The sequence below is a fragment of the Aulostomus chinensis genome, chromosome 12 (genome assembly GCF_037954235.1).
Source record: "Aulostomus chinensis isolate RoL2024-O1b breed Wild chromosome 12, RoL_Achi_v1.0, whole genome shotgun sequence".
NCBI classification, from domain to species: domain Eukaryota; kingdom Metazoa; phylum Chordata; class Actinopteri; order Syngnathiformes; family Aulostomidae; genus Aulostomus; species Aulostomus chinensis.
This window is the reverse complement of record NC_141331.1, coordinates 3172987-3188955: the sequence shown is the minus strand read 5'-3', so window position 1 is coordinate 3188955 and position 15969 is coordinate 3172987. Positions and strand designations below refer to the sequence as shown.

Genomic DNA, 15969 nt, shown 5'->3' with positions numbered 1-15969 from the left:
AGGGTCACTTCTGATGTGTATTTTGATGTGTGGTAACATCTCAGTACAGTGAAGCAACCTCGACCGTGTAACTTATTCAAGCCAGAAACACAAGTGTACAGGGAGCTGTATGCAGTTGATGGCACAGACAAGCAACTAGCATCGTTGCAAAGGTTGAACCATGCCGTTTCATTCGATATGCACTCAGCCTCGCTGCAGTGCGTACTTTTGAATTGAAGAAGGGGTCCAGAGAGCTCTCACAGTTACAGGAACTACCATTTCTGAGAAAACCTTTTGCTTCTCATTTACAAAAAGGAGTTGACCAAATCAGGGAAGCAGAGGAATGTACCATGTCTGTTTCAGGCAATCAGTTAAACGTTACTTTACCGCCTGCTTCTGCAGTTAGTTGGCAGTGCAACACTGATGAATGACTCGAGGTTTTTGAAGCATCACCTTTTACTTCCACTGCAAACTGGATGCCATCATCTTTTGACTCACAGCGGTATATACCGGAGTGAGCCTGCTCTGCTGATGGCACAACTAGACTTCTCAAATGTCCCCGTGACTGGATGTCTACACCATTTTCAGGTAGAAGCTTTGTTCCGTCTTTGTACCACCAGACTTGTCCAGTGGGTTCTGAGAGCTCACATTGTAGAGTAATGGGACAGCCCGCCATGACTCTCTTTTTCTGGTCAGCTTCAGAAATAGCTGAAAAGGTCTGAAGTGGAACTACAGGATGGAATGTGAAAAAGGATTTTTGTTAGCCAAAGCCTTTGACAGTATGTCCAACCATCAAAAATATACATAAATCTGTTATTTTCCAGGTAGGTAACCTTAAAAACCTGGTATAATTTAACTTTTAACAAAGATAGCATAATCACACAGCCTCATTTTATTGCTAAATGGCAGTTGTAAATGAAGAATGAAGCCATAAAAAGGTTTGGCTGGGAAATTCATATTAAATAGGTGAGGTAATCAGTTCTGATGATGTTTGGGGCAAAAATCTCTAAAAAGTTGGGTTTGTAATTGCTAATCTGACAATTGCAAAACAGTTTGGTGTTCCTGGACAGCACATTGCCTTCAGCATGAATGTGAAGTCCAAAGACTTTGATTGTAAATGCACGAGGTTGAAATCATAAACACACATTTCTGCGGCACCTTCAGAGCCTACTCCTTGGGTCAAATTTGGCCTGTCATTCACTTCCAGATGTGAGCCTCGGTATGTGTTGAACTTGTTTATCATCCTCTGTCACACAATGGACAACAACCCAAAGCTCAGTGTTTGTTTGTTTTTTTTGGGGGGGGGGATCTAAGCGTATACCAAGAAAACACACCTGATGAGGTCCAACCTTTGATTTTGTGTTAGTTTTGCACAGGGTAAATTAGAGGGGTGGGGCTAGAGGCTCAAGGCCCTTGGGCTCCAAGGGCAAATGTGTCAGGGGTCAGCGGAGGGTCATGAAAATGGGAGCAATATCAGAAAGGCACTTTGTTTTGTCAGGTTAGAAACAAAGCAGAGGATTTGGATTCAATGTATCCTCAACAAAATCTATTTGTGAAACAGATGAAAACAACTTTTGTCACCTTTAACATCCACTTGAAACTGCATTTCATCGCCTGTTGTCTTGCAGCTGTAAATCCCTGCATGAGCCAGCAACGCTGACGGGATGGCCAATGTTCTTATGGAACCCTCTGCCAGCATGTCTTGTCCATCTAGTTCATGTAGTTTTACTCCGTCCTTGTACCAAGTAACTTGAGCGTTCGGATCTGATAGTTCACATCGCAGCATTATGGGTTCCTCGACTTCAACAGACTTCTTCCTCTCAACCTCACACAGAGTTGAAATTCTCACCGGTGGAGCTGGGGATGTTTTGAGGTAACATCAAGAGAGAATTGCATCACTATTACTGACTACAATACAAAGATGCTTCCACACAACAGAAGAGTCAGTCATGTTAATAACTTACAAAGTTCAATAAACCATTAAAAGATACGTCTTTATGTTATATTAGTAAACTAACAAGATGTATCTTTAGTAAGCTTGAGAGTTCTACACATTCATGTTAGGTTTTGAAGCTAGTTTTACATTGTGCACATGTTTTTTTTTTCCTTGACTTTTAAAGTTGAGTATAAACAAAATAAAAATTGCCAAAAATGACAAGGTTTGACAAAAAGTTTAATCCAATATTACACAATGTAAAATTGTGCCCCTCCATTTCTTCTGGTTGATAATGCTAACCATTTAAATCACCTTCAACAGCCACCTTATTTGCAGTTACATAGTCACCCCAGTGACTGTCAAACGTCCTCGCTAGATAGATCTCCTCTGATTGGAGAGTTGATGCCTGCTCGACATGGTAAGAATCCGAACACGGGGTGGATGATCTTTCAGAATTAGGGGCACTGTGGACTCTGTGTACTTCCACCTCTGTTGCTTCTTTATTTTGAAGACAATCTGCTTGGACTGTTGTAGCCTGCGAGGGCTGATGAAGGACCTCTGATTGGACAGGCCCTGCCTGTGCTGTGTGACAGACGTCATCCAGTCTGACAAATGCAGGCTGTAGGAGGTTGTAATACCCCCTTGATTGGTCAGTTTCTGTCTTTTCAGTGTTATACAGTTCCACTGATTGGAGGGATGCAGAATTGGGGACATCAGCGAGCCTCTCTGACTGGGTGAGCGATGTCTGGAGAGGTCTGTTCACCTCCTCTGATTGTTGAGTTTCAGTTTGCAAGGAGGGCTCTTCTGATTGGGCTGCCATGCAATCAAAAAGATTCTCCGACAGGACAGCTGCCATCTTTGTGAACCCTTGCAGCTCCTCTGCTGTGGCTGGTACAGAATGTAAGGACTCAAAGGCCTCCTCTGACTGGAGAGTTGCACCTTCCACCAAGCGACAGAACTCATTGGATTTGACTGTAGTAGTCTGTAAGTGGTTAGTAAGGTGCCCTGACTGGGCAGTTGAAGTCAGTAGTGGTTTACCTAGCTCTGACTGGACAGCCATCTGCGCTGAACTATGAAGCTCTTCAGATTGGACAGATATAGTCTTGAGATTACATTCCTTTGATTCAACAGTTGCAGTTTGCAGCAAATTACAAGGCTCATTTGACTGGACAGCTGTCTGCAAGGAAGTGACAAGCTGTTCAGATGGGGCTTCTGCATGCTGTATATAGTAAATGAATTCCTCACCTTGTGATTCCGTAGGATGCTTAGTGTCATGGTATGTGTCAGATTTCATTATTGGAGGCTTTACAGAATTAGGAGATTGGGCATCTGTTGTTTGATCATCGTCTGAGAGCTGTCCTGGCTCGTTAGTTGGAATCCAGTCAGAGATATATTCATCAGTTGACTGAGGAGTTGTCATATGCCTGGAATGTTCTTTGTAAGTCTGAGAATCTCCTCCATTGCTGCCAGTCATCCCTGACTTGTATGTTGAGGAAACATACTCAGCTTCCTCAAGAACCGCTTCTTCTGTCGACTCTGAGGAAAGGTACTCAGCTTCCTCAAAAACCACTTCTTCTGTCGACTTTGAGGAAACGCACTCAACTTCCTCAAGAACCGCTTCTTCTGTCGACTCTGAGGAAACGTACTCAGCTTCCTCAAGAACCGCCTCTTCTGTCGACTTTGAGGAAATATACTCAGCTTCCTCAAGAACCGCTTCTTCTGTCGACTTTGAGGAAACGTACTCAGCTTCCTCAAGAACCGCCTCTTCTGTCGACTTTGAGGAAAGGTACTCAGCTTCCTCAAGAACCGCTTCTTCTGTCGACTTTGAGGAAACGTACTCAGCTTCCTCAAGAACCGCCTCTTCTGTCGACTTTGAGGAAAGGTACTCAGCTTCCTCAAGAACCGCTTCTTCTGTTGACTTTGAGGAAATGTACTCAGCTTCCTCAAGAACCGCTGCTTCTGTCGACTCTGAGGAAACGTACCCAGCTTCCTCAAGAGCCGCTTCTTCTGTCGACTTTGAGGAAAGGTACTCAGCTTCCTCAAGAACCGCTTCTTCTGTTGACTTTGAGGAAATGTACTCAGCTTCCTCAAGAACCGCTGCTTCTGTCGACTCTGAGGAAACGTACTCAGCTTCCTCAAGAACCGCTTCTTCTGTCGACTTTGAGGAAACGTACTCAGCTTCCTCAAGAACCGCTTCTTCTGTCGACTTTGAGGAAACGTACTCAGCTTCCTCAAGAACCGCTTCTTCTGTCGACTTTGAGGAAACGTACTCAGCTTCCTCAAGAACCGCTTCTTCTGTCGACTTTGAGGAAAGGTACTCAGCTTCCCCAAGAACCGCTTCTTCTGTCAACTTTGAGGAAATGCACCCAAATTCCTCAGGATACAGTTCTCCCGTCAACTTATCCTTTGAGGAAATGCATTCAATTTCTTCAGGTAACACAACTTTAGTCGACTTGTACATTGAGGAAATGCACTCAACTTCATCAGGATATGCTTCTTCAGTCGACTTGTTCCTCTCTTGGTCAGAAGAAAACCTTGGCGGTACAGCTATAAGCATTGTGGTGTACACAGAGAAAGGTTTTCAGTTGTTGATGGTCTCAATAGTTCTTCTCACAACAGATTTTACATCAGTGTGGGTTAGCATGGAGTTATGGGATAGTCCATTGCAAAGACAAACAAGAAGGTCGACCGGGTTTGGTCTGAGATTGAGTTCTTATATTTTCCCCTTCAAATGACTCCTAGTACTGTTACACCATCAATCCATGTACTCATAACTAAAAAGTTCACTTATTTTATTCCTTTGGTAAGACTTCGTTGTCATTGCAACGGGGGGTGTGGTTCAGGGCAGTAGGGTGAATGAGAGGATCTGGTGATGAATAAGACTTAAGATGGACTTGAAGAGTTGCAAGCAGCTTTTTACAAGCAAAGATGTCTGTTAAAGTGAAGAATGAAGTGACGGACAAGACAGACATGTTAGTATGAGGAGCAGCTACTCAGCTACTAAACACGCACATGTTTAATTAAGAGGGTACAACAGCAGAAAATGGTGTGAGACCAGAGATGACGATATGACAAACATTTTACAGATGCCTCAGATGATTGAGCCAAGAATAAAATACACCACTATTGTTAGTGGCATTTATGTGCTGGGTTAACACGGACGATTGATGTTGAAATGTATCAAATCACCTGCGCAGTCCACTGTGTTTTGGGCAGACGCATCAGCTACCTCACCAATCTCATCACCATAGTGACACTGTTCTGCTGTTTGGACAGAGCCAAAGAGAAAACAATGAGCCGGATAATAGCTTCACCTTTGCAACTAAATATTTTGTTGGATAATTGTGCAGGTACAACGTGGAACACCACCTTTCTCCTCCAGATCTAACTGTTCATCACCCGGTGTTTCACAGCCAAACCTCTCATCACCAGACAAGTCATGTGACTCAAGGGGCAAGGCTTTGACACTGCTCTGTGATTCAAAAGCAGCCTCCCTTTTTGGGTAGATCTGGGTTCCATCTTTGTACCAACAGGCTTTGGCAATCGGATCTGAAATCTCAAATTGTTGAACAATTGGGCAGTGCACCTCAGCATACGTGGTCTTCTCAACATCTGGACCAAGCTGATATGTCTCAGGTGGCACTACAGACAATCATTGGGGGGATCATTTCAGTATTATTCTAGGTTTTAAAGAATTTACTTAAGAGATACTTTGAATAGATATTAGCGCTGTATAAGAACATCAGATAAGAAGATAGAAAGAAAAAGAAATCACCTTGATTTTTTACAATTAATTGGGCAACATCATCTGCTGTTGCACAATAGTATGCTCCAGAGTTTGAAGGATGAGTTGGTTCAATTACAAGGGTCTTCTTGATGCCTCCCATTTCAAAATCGGGCTCAGTATTAGAATTTATTTCTTTATCCCTCTCCATTGACACCTGGACAGCAGGGTCTGAGATCTCACATGCTGGTTCAGTGGGGCAGGTTGCTTCAAGTGACTGCATCTCCACAACCTTCGGTGGGGGCGACAACAGCAACGATGGAGCTAAAGATGATGACTCAGATCATAATTGTGGACTTAACAATGCATATTCATAATCTGATTAAGAATGGGGTTATAGGCTCATCCTCCTCAAGTGGGGGACTAAAGTGTAATATCTCAGACCAACTTCAGGGAGAATTTAATAAGTAGAGATTAGTTTTACGAGTTACAAATAAACAGTCACACAGAACACCACTGTTTTGACAGACAGATATGCATTGTTGCATGCATGCTAGTTGAATCTAGTCTCCAGAAACTGCTCAGAGATTCAGGGAATTTGAATAGAAATCACCTTGGATAGTGTCATCAGAGGTTTCACAGTTGTTTATCTTTGAAAAGAAAAGCTCAGCTGTTGGACTGAGTCTCCTCAATGTGCCATTACTTGGTATATCCCACCCGTTCTGTGGCACAAGCGTTACAGGATCTTTATACCAGCACACAGGCAAAGTGGAGTCTGCAACATCACATTCCAGCTCCAAAGGTTTGCCCTCCTCAAGTGACTTGGTTCTCTCAACGTCAAAGTCAGTTGAATACATCACTGGTATAGCTAGCATTGGAAATATAAGACAGCTAAGTAAAATCAAGACTGTAGAAAGGGAATACCTTGAAAAAGTATAGCTACTGAGCAAAAGATGAAAATGGTTTTGGAGACTTTAAATTCAGAACCACCAACAAATACAACAGTACTGATTTAACAGTTCTTTAAGGTTATGTGCATGAACTGGGTGCCCAAACCACATCCACTAGAAGCAGGGATTATTAGTGGCATCTAGAAAGAGGAGGGGAGGTTACAATAGTAGTGTAAAATATAAAATTGTAAAGTCACCTTTGATCTCCACTTGGAAGTCCACGGTGTCATCCTGTGTGGTGCATCTGTACACACCAGAGTGGCACAGCTCTGCAGACTGAACAACTAATGTCCGTGTGTTTCCCTCCGACTGGATTTCTAATCCAGAGTTTGAAATGAGCTCCAAGTCACCCTTGTACCACCAAACGTCAGCTTCAGGATCAGACACCACGCACTGGAGCACAAGAGGACAGCCAGCTTCGATCGACTTGGTCCTCATGTCCTCAGGAATAGCGTTGAACGTCACAGGTGGAGCTACAGATATAGTTATAGCTACCGTCAACCTTCATGATTACTTATCATAAATTATCTGGTTGAAATTATTTGGTTGAAGCAAACAGCTAACATTCTCTAACAGAGTTAACTGCCCTAAGAAGAAAAGCGGACAACATACAAGCATGTTGTGAGTTGCTTTCAGATGGCTTCAATTTCAACAATTCACCTGTGATATCCACACTGAATGTGATGGAGTCACCCTTGGTCTTGCAGCAGTACAACCCAGAGTGGTAGTAATCGGCTGATGGGACGACCAACTTCCGCGTTGCACCGTCGCTTTGAAAATCTACTCCACTTTGAGGATGGAGCTTTGACCCCTCTTTGTACCAGTGCACCAGGGCAAAGGGTTCTGACAGCTCACATTGTAAAACAAGGGGGCAGCCTACTTGGATGGTTTTGTTCCTCTCAGCATCTGGAATTGCTGAAAACCTCACAGATGGTTCTATGGATATTTAGGTATTTTCATTGTTTGTTAATTTGTAAAAAAAATGTTTCCAAAAAAAAGTACAAAGATGGTTAGTCTTTGAGAACATTATCACACTAATATTGAAAGAAGCCCTTACCCTCTACTTCCACATTGAACCTGATGACGTCATCAATGGCATCACAGCAATACACTCCTGAATGGGAGAGCTCCGCTGACTGGATGACAATTCTCCTCATGGTGCCCTCGGACTGGATATGAAAACCCTCCATTGTTTGCAATTCAACCCCATTCTTGTACCAGTGCACTGGAGCTGCGGGGTCGGACAGCTCACAGTAAAGCACAATGGGGTTCCCAATCTCCACAAACTTGTTCCGATCCATTTCGGATAATGATGAAAACTTGACAAGAGGAGCTGCAAATTTAAGAAAACAAAATGACTTTGGGACATTAGGGACAGGTTGAAGTTCTCAACAATATGAGATTGTGTTCCTTCTCTTAAATCTTTTCTGTACATTGCTAATACACCCATCCAAGCTGTCCTTGTTGTTACTCTGCCCCCTCTGATGCTCTGGGGAGCTCCAAGGACTACCACGTGCTTCCTCCATCACATATGCAGTCATGGGCTTCACATTATTTATGCTGTTTCCCTTCAGTTCCTGTCTTCTCGGGACAGGTGCGCCAACTGACCAGGGGAGGCTAGTGAAGTAACCTGGACACCTACCCTCATCTGGCTCCCCACCCACAGACACGGTCAGCTCTGTCCAGACAGACGCAGACACCCTACCAAGCTAGAGGCCATAAGGGGAACCAAGCCAACATAAGTGCCCGTAAAACTTAAGTTAATACAAGACATTTAAGGCAAACAAGAAAATCATGAGCAAAATATTCTGGTGTTCCACACTCACCTTGAATGTAGAGTGCTGCAGAATCCCGGATGCCGTAGGCAATAAATGTTATCTCGGCTCCATTGTCTACATCACGTACTCCTTGAATGCGAAGAGATTGGTGTGTTCTTGACCGCCGCATGGAGTAGCGTTCATCCTCCTGAAGCTGAGTACCATTTAGAAACCATGAACCAATAACTGAAGCGGATAGCTCAATAGTGAAAACGGCATCTTGCCCCTCAGGCACCAAGGCATCCTGTAAGGGAGCTTGTATTCTGGCTACTGGAACTGGAAAAGAAAATTGGTGTGAAGACAGTTTAGTGAGTGATGACCAGTGCTGTGACATGAAGTCAGCAGTCAAAAAAAACAACAAAACAGAGTAAACTGCATTTGTTCCGGCCAAAGTCAAGCTCAGCTCACAATCTTATTTTAGGACCTGATGATCAGCCGAGCCAATCCAGCTCACTTGAGCTCACGGTTATCTCTTTCCATATCTTTTCAGTCTGCCTACTCCTACTGCTTTTTCTGCATGTCGTCTGTCAAGCGATCGCCACCACAACTTCTCGTTTACAAGCTGTACCAGACAGTGTCACTTAAGTTGTTTCTCTGCCTTTCGCTGTCTATTTAAGCGGTAGAGGTCCCAAAACAGCCACGCCACTATTTTATTCATCTGCAAAGGCAAACAAGTTTTCTTTTTGACTAAATTGGTCTTGAATGAACTATTATAGCTCATGTTTTCCAAACTATTTAGACTTACCCAAGTGAACTGCTCTAGGGAACTCGACATTGTTGCTTTTCCCATATTTGTTCACGCTGCATATGCGAAATCGATAGTCAGCTTCACATGGCACGCTGTCACCAAGGATCTCCACTGAGGTTGCAGAGTCAGTGGTCAGGCACTGTAGCCACTCCTGCGAGCCGGTGCCAACTTCCTGACGCTCCAGCACATATCCAGACGGAGGGTTCTTTCGGGAGTCCTGAGCGGGAACCCATGAAAGAAGAGCTGCATTGGCCCGCTCTGTGTTGATCTGCACTCCCACCGGACAACTGGGAGGACAGTGTCTGGCCGCTGAAACAAGAGAAGCCCATCATGAATCAACATTCCTCAAGACTGCTGTCACTGGTTTTAATAATTGGATAAACTAGAGGGCAGTTATTGCTTAACCACAATTAGTTGCTCAAAGTGGGCCCTACCCTTCACTCTTAGCTGAGAAGAAGTCTTGGATCTGCATACAAGGAAAGTCACAAGGCCCGAATCTTGGGGCATCGTATTGACGAAAACCAGGATGTGAGTTCGACCAAAGGACTTAAGGATGGTCTGATGCGTTTCCCGTAGCTCCACACCATCTTTGTACCAATGTATATCCATCTCTTCTTTTTCCACTTCAACACAAAAGGCAGCATTTTCGCCTTCTAGGACATCCACTTTCCTTGGAAGCTTCCGCAAAATTGTACCTGCAGGGAAGCATGTGGGATACGTCAGTACATGAACAAATACTCAAATGTAAGTGGTTATGTTGCTGTTAAACATGAAAAAAGTTTGAACTGCCCTAAGAAATAACACGTAACACACTACTCTTGTCGCTTGACGATTAGGTCCTGCCGGTATCGATAAATGTGAGACAGAAAACTGACAAATTAACTGTTACATTTGTGACAGCTCAACCCTGGTTTGGTTATCATCCAAAACAGAAATGCCATCAACTTTTCAGATCCTATTTTGTCTGATTGGTCACGATGTATCTACGGTAACCGGATATCATTTCAATGAAATTAAATCAAGTCCACAGAAGAATTATATGCATGTGCATGATCATGTGAATGTGAGAGTTTCATGATGGATGAAGCTAATTTTGTATGGGTAAAATCTACCTTTCACAGCAACCTCTGCGATGCTTCTCCCACCATCAGGCATCTCACAGAGGTAAATCCCATCGTCGTCCACTCCAATGTCGCGGATAGTTAGTCGCCGTTTTGTTCCCCACTCCTCCATTCCATATTTGTCTCCTGGCTGCAGTCGCCTGTCCTCCAGATACCATGTGATGGGAACAGAATCCTCTGGAACTTCACACTCGAGAATAGCCAAGTCTCGTTCCCACACTTCTAGATCAATGAGAGGCTGCTTGAACCGCACAGGCGGCTCTGGCAGGAAGAAAGAACACCAGCTTGATTAAGGCAATATGGCTCTGTTCATACCCGGTTTTAACATGCCCCCGGAGGGATCCGATCACAAGTTGACAGCTCTAAGTACAGAACGTACTCAGGATACATTGAGATCTGATCAGTCAGGCCCCATTTAGAGGTGGTCTGGGCCACATGTGGACATACACAGCCTACTTTACTGATACTGTGTGGTCAACCTGAGTTTATGATAAACAAGATTTTCTCCACACAGAGGAGGAACAAACTCAATTTCGGGTATGGATTCCAAATCGTTTTGTTTTCTTTTTATTATAATTAGAATTTCTGAAACACTAGGCTGCTAATAAATTTGGTTGCTAACAAATTTCGTCCTTGCAAAGGATGGCAATTGCTGTTTACTGGCATATAGAGCAGGAGAGTGACAGCCGATAACAAGTGGTCACGTAATTGTAGAAGTATTCAAATTGTTGCCAACATACAGCTTTCCACTTGTGTTTCGATCGCCAGTGTCTGGTCTGAACAGGGCCTATGACTCCTGCAGCTGCGTAACAACAAGCTCAGATATTTACTTCAACTTTCAAATGACATTAGTATCACTCTGTCGGTCTGAATCCTTCCGCCGGGCCCCTGGAAGCTCAGCGTCGTCTAGATCCCTCCTGTGATTTGACCCATATTTGACAGTAAATTCCGGTGAAGCAAACAAGATGAGCAAAATCCTGACAAGTGGCTCATTTAGTTGAGGAATGGAAAGATCATTAACACACTGGGGGTGTTGGATAGGAAATAAACTGTAACTGACACCATCAGCCTGTACCAGACAGTTGTAAACAAAAGAATGTGGACTGGACTTAGAAGTCTGTGTGTAAAGCTCCTGGTTTCCTTATTATACAAATGTTTTAACAACCACAGATAACCAACAAATCATGTCTACGTAAAGTTAATTGTCATCTGTCTCTCTTTGAAATATTGCATTTGCAGTTTGGAAGGGGAGGGGGGTTCACAAGTGCCTGTGTGTGCCTTTTTAAAAAAAACAAAACAGTTTGTGTCTATTGTAGGAGACAAATACACATTTATGAAAACGGCACATGTGGATCTTCTGAGGACTTAAAACCAGATCTTCAAGATCGTTTGGGGGGGGGGGGGGGGGCTGTGTGATATTTCAACACACTGGCATGAATCATTCAGATGATATCTGACAAAATGAATGAAAGTGGATGTCTAGTTAAGTGATTTGTCCACTTTTGCAAACCTTTTACTCCTGGTTGAAAATGCAGCGTTGTAAAAGTTCCAGCTCTAGAAAGGTCTTGGTTTGGCTTAATAATATAAGTAAAGAGAGAGGTGGCAAATATCCCAGTGTCTCACTTCAAAAACTCTGTTTTGTCCCCAAGAACAAGTGACTGCTAATGCCCCACCGTGTCACTCCTGGCTCCCAGGCGTCGCTGTTGGCTTATGGAGTGTTAATGGAGTGTTCATCGTAAGTTTAAGTGTGAGAAGGGACTGGAAACAAACCCGAATATTCGAATGTCAGGGCAAAAAAAGAGCTGCTCAAAAAGATTAACCTTTGATACGTTCAAATGGCTCTTAAGTTAAAAAAACGAACTATCAGGATGCTACCGTGCGGAAAAGAGCACACGCTCGTCTTTCCGTTGACTTGGTGATTCGGTACATTTCACAGACAACCTGGCCATTAATGCCATTTTCTCTGTCTCTGAATGGTGTAGTACAATTCCTTCAGCTGGTGCCATGAGCTTGGACTTCTCTGTTCCATGTGAGAAATATGACCCCCCCCCCCCCCCCTTTGATCACAAGCCCCCCCCCCAGCTACAGGCCACCAGGCCTTGCACAAGCTAAGTGACTTCTCAGACATCACGCTGCTGTTGGAATCCACTTCATGCAGATGAACTTTGGGTTAAGATATCTCTCAGGTCAGGTCTTTTGACCCAGGATTGAATTGCTTTAACGCAGCATTTGTTTCCAGATTATGTTTGCAGCCAAGCGCTCTGCTCCTTGTATGAATTCATCTGGCCCATGATACAAAGCTTGTTGACTGAGAGATGTTGCGCGCAGGCAACAACTCGCATCATATAACAAGTACGTAGCATTTACTGCTGTTGTGTGAAGTGACTTACTTGTGTGGAATTATTCAAATATTTACTTTGGTTTCAATTTTTTGGAAGCTCTTGTTGAAGAGTAAAATGAAAACCAATTCATGGAAGGGATTTTATGCGACACGTATTCATTCTGAAAATTCTCGGCCCGGGTCTTTGCAGGACCTTCACAGGTGTGCAGGTGTGGTTTGTTTGTCCGTCACCTGATGTTCCTAGAAAACTGGAGTTGAAGGGGCAGTGTCGCACCTTTGTGGCCAAGATCACTCTCACTGCAAACTTAGACTCATCATCTCGGGACGCCACACCGCTGGCGTGACCTGGCTTTACATTTATCAACTGTGTTGGAAGGATTCAGAGCAATAAAGTAGGAAATTACATCAGCAACCCTAATTGTTTGAAAAGAAAACAATTGAGAAAATGAAAACATCAGCAAGTATTTGCAGAAAGGAAAGGGGGAAAAGAAATGTTCCTCCCTCGAATCTCCCAACAAAGGGTTTTGTGCCATGCACTGACTGCAACTCTCTGAAGGCAAATTGGGATTTTTGGGCTACTTCATGAAACTGAAGTTGAAACCAAGCACTCTCTACCCCACTGGGATCCTAGCGTTATATATTTAGTAACTCATTCTTAAAATGATGTTTTTCTGTTGCCTATAAAGTGCATGCGACAATATCTCCTTAAATGCAGACGTTTATAAGAGTTTATATCTCCAACAGTATCACAGTACCAAATAAACTGTTTTAAAATACTTGTAGACTTCATTTTGCCATTGTTTGTTGGCCACACTCCAAGACATGATCTCAGAGTGCCTCTGTGGAGACATCTCACTGACATCATTCTGGTATCAAATGAATAGAAACCCAATCCAAGGACATACCACACCCCCACTCACTCATTTCCTCACTGCAAAAAGCACCACAGGCTGAAATTGTGTCTTTATTTACTACTTAAGCTGTCTTTCGCATTTCATGAAGTCTGAAATCTTGACTTACCCTTCACTGAGAGGTGTACAGCACTGATGGTTTGCCCTGCAGTATTTGATGCAGCACAAACATAAACTCCGTTATCTTTCTGCTTACAGTACAGTACTTTGAGAGTGAAGTATCCTTCTCTGTCCTCATATAACAAATAACGCCTTCCAGACAGAATCAGCCGGCCGTCTTTTCTCCAAATGATTTCAGGTTTTGGTTTTCCAGTCACAAAGCAGCGGAATTTGGCATGTTTGCCCTCCGTCACGGCAAACATTTTCACTCTTGTTGACTTGGTCATGGTGTCGTCTTTTAGCTGATTAGCCACTTGCCGGCTGATTCTCTGTTTTCCCTGGTGAGCTTTCCAGTGGCCGTTTGTGTAGCCGTTACGAGAGCCGTCTTCCTCGTGTCCAGGGCCCGCGTCAACAAGCAACACAGCGCCCGCTAACGCTTCCCCAAACTCATTCCTGGCCTTGCACGTATACACGCCACCATCCGGCGCACGAGTCTTAAAGATCTTAAGCTGGAACCATCCCCCGTCCTGGTAGCCCACACTGAAATGTGTGCTCTCAAATATTTCATTGAGTTTCCTTCCATCCTTCTCCCAGACAACGTCTGGTCGTGGGTTCCCCCAGAGCTTACAGGAGAAGACAGCATCTTCACCGCGACCGGCTCGAGTAGACAAGGGCTTGATGAGGAACCGCGGCTTATTCTCCTCTCTTAACTCCAGCTCTTGTGCCTCACCTTCCACCTTCAGTGTCGCTGCTGCGTATGTTTCCCCGATGCAGTTTTTTGCTTTGCATATGTACTGACCACTGTCCTCTATAGTCACAGCAGAAATGATCAGATTGTAAACATTTCCATCCTCAAAAACACGATATCGTCCTGTTGGGTCAATCTTTTCATTGTTTCGCTCCCAAATAACTGCAGGCCTCGGATCGCCACCAATTTGACATTTCAGCACCGCATCAGTTCCACTTTGTACCACCACAGGTCTCGGATAGGCCAAGAAGCGAGGGGCCCCGCCAAATACATCCATGTCTGCGTCGCTTCCCCTCAGGCAGCTCAAGAGAACAAGGTGGCAGCTACGCGGTGGGCCACAGCAGGCCGACTCCTGCAATGGAAATTTCTGAAAAAGAAATCAAACAGGAGTCATTTTGATAGTCAAGTGTGTCAGACAACAGTGCGATATTAATAAAAGGCCGTCTTATCAGTCAGTAGAGACATGGAGGTACAGGGTACAAGTACAACATTCAGTCTGAAGGTGTATCGTGATTTACTTTGATTTTAAATTCAGTATCACTTTTTTTTCCAGTGTGAGAAGTACACACACAGTTTATTTAACTTCAATGACAACTTGTTGAAGTTGTCAGTTATTTTTCAAATTATGGAAAATAAATTCACAGCATCTGTCAACATAAAGTTCTAGTGGGACTGAGCGATTAATGTACAATTTCAATATTTTTAGACCCACTGGTGGGTTTCCATTCCGTCTCAGTTCCATACGGTACATCACCTCCTGGGGGGAGGTTCTGTTTAAATAATATCATTATATTCAGTGAAAACACTGTATATATTTTTTAAAAATTATTTCATTGAACGTGTTATATATACTTTCATGTTCTCAAATGTATAGAATTTGTAGAACAACAGAAATAATTCTGATTTGTGGGTCAGCAAGAGGAAAAACTGCTTCGTAAAACAAAACTGTGAGCAAACTGACATCTGAAGGGATCTGCAGTCAGTTCACCTGCACACTAACCAGTTAACTAGATCAGTAGGACCTTGCTGTGGTTTGCCTCTGCCATCATCAGGGCTCATCACCGAGCGCGAACGTGAGTTTGAGGTGCCCAGGTGAAAAACGAGCAAACTAAAATAAGCGTGCGAGATGTAAAAATGTGAGGGTTTGGAGTGGAAACTTGTGTCATTCATAACGCTGGAGCTCCGTCCCCTTCACGTGGACTCGTTCAGGCACAAACGGATGGCATGAATATTAGGGTTAATTGAATTAGATCTGTCTGCGTGACAGAAAAACAGAGCAGCAGCAGCAGCAGCAGGGTGAGGGGGAGCGGCCTGGTCCCAGAGCAGCCACAACACACAGCCGGTACAGCTGGTGCTGTATTTCAGTGGGAAAGTGCTGAATATAGAACGGCCTAAATAAAGAGCTGCGAGGGAGTGTGTGTGTGTGTGTGTGTGTGTGTGTGTGTGTGTGTCAGGTATCACAAAGAAGGCTCCGAGACCCGCGTGCTCACACAAACACTGGCCGAAATCACCGTCTGCCCACCCAAGAGACCTCGCAGTCAAAATATGCCGAGCCTCCATCACGCCCTTCGTTGGCGGCGCTGCTGGTGGAACCT

The 15969-nt window shown here is 44.0% G+C and overlaps 1 protein-coding gene across 1 annotated transcript in view; it reads right to left on the bottom strand.

The window, feature by feature from the left end:
• Positions 1 to 14676, bottom strand: part of LOC147251754 (obscurin-like) — a 36318-nt gene extending 21642 nt beyond the window's left edge. The window contains exons 1-16 of the mRNA XM_086221119.1: positions 13637 to 14676; positions 10267 to 10536; positions 9589 to 9849; positions 9152 to 9463; positions 8416 to 8682; positions 7647 to 7922; positions 7250 to 7525; positions 6787 to 7062; positions 6253 to 6507; positions 5691 to 5963; positions 5285 to 5557; positions 5105 to 5179; positions 3161 to 4462; positions 2228 to 2995; positions 1561 to 1836; positions 433 to 708 (exon numbers count right to left, since the gene is read on the bottom strand). Of these exons, the coding sequence (XP_086077245.1) occupies positions 433 to 708; positions 1561 to 1836; positions 2228 to 2995; positions 3161 to 4462; positions 5105 to 5179; positions 5285 to 5557; positions 5691 to 5963; positions 6253 to 6507; positions 6787 to 7062; positions 7250 to 7525; positions 7647 to 7922; positions 8416 to 8682; positions 9152 to 9463; positions 9589 to 9849; positions 10267 to 10536; positions 13637 to 14651 (6451 nt within the window). The 5' untranslated portion in view covers positions 14652 to 14676. The remainder of the gene's footprint in view (positions 1 to 432; positions 709 to 1560; positions 1837 to 2227; positions 2996 to 3160; positions 4463 to 5104; positions 5180 to 5284; positions 5558 to 5690; positions 5964 to 6252; positions 6508 to 6786; positions 7063 to 7249; positions 7526 to 7646; positions 7923 to 8415; positions 8683 to 9151; positions 9464 to 9588; positions 9850 to 10266; positions 10537 to 13636) is intronic.
• Between the last annotated feature and the right edge of the window lie 1293 nt (positions 14677 to 15969).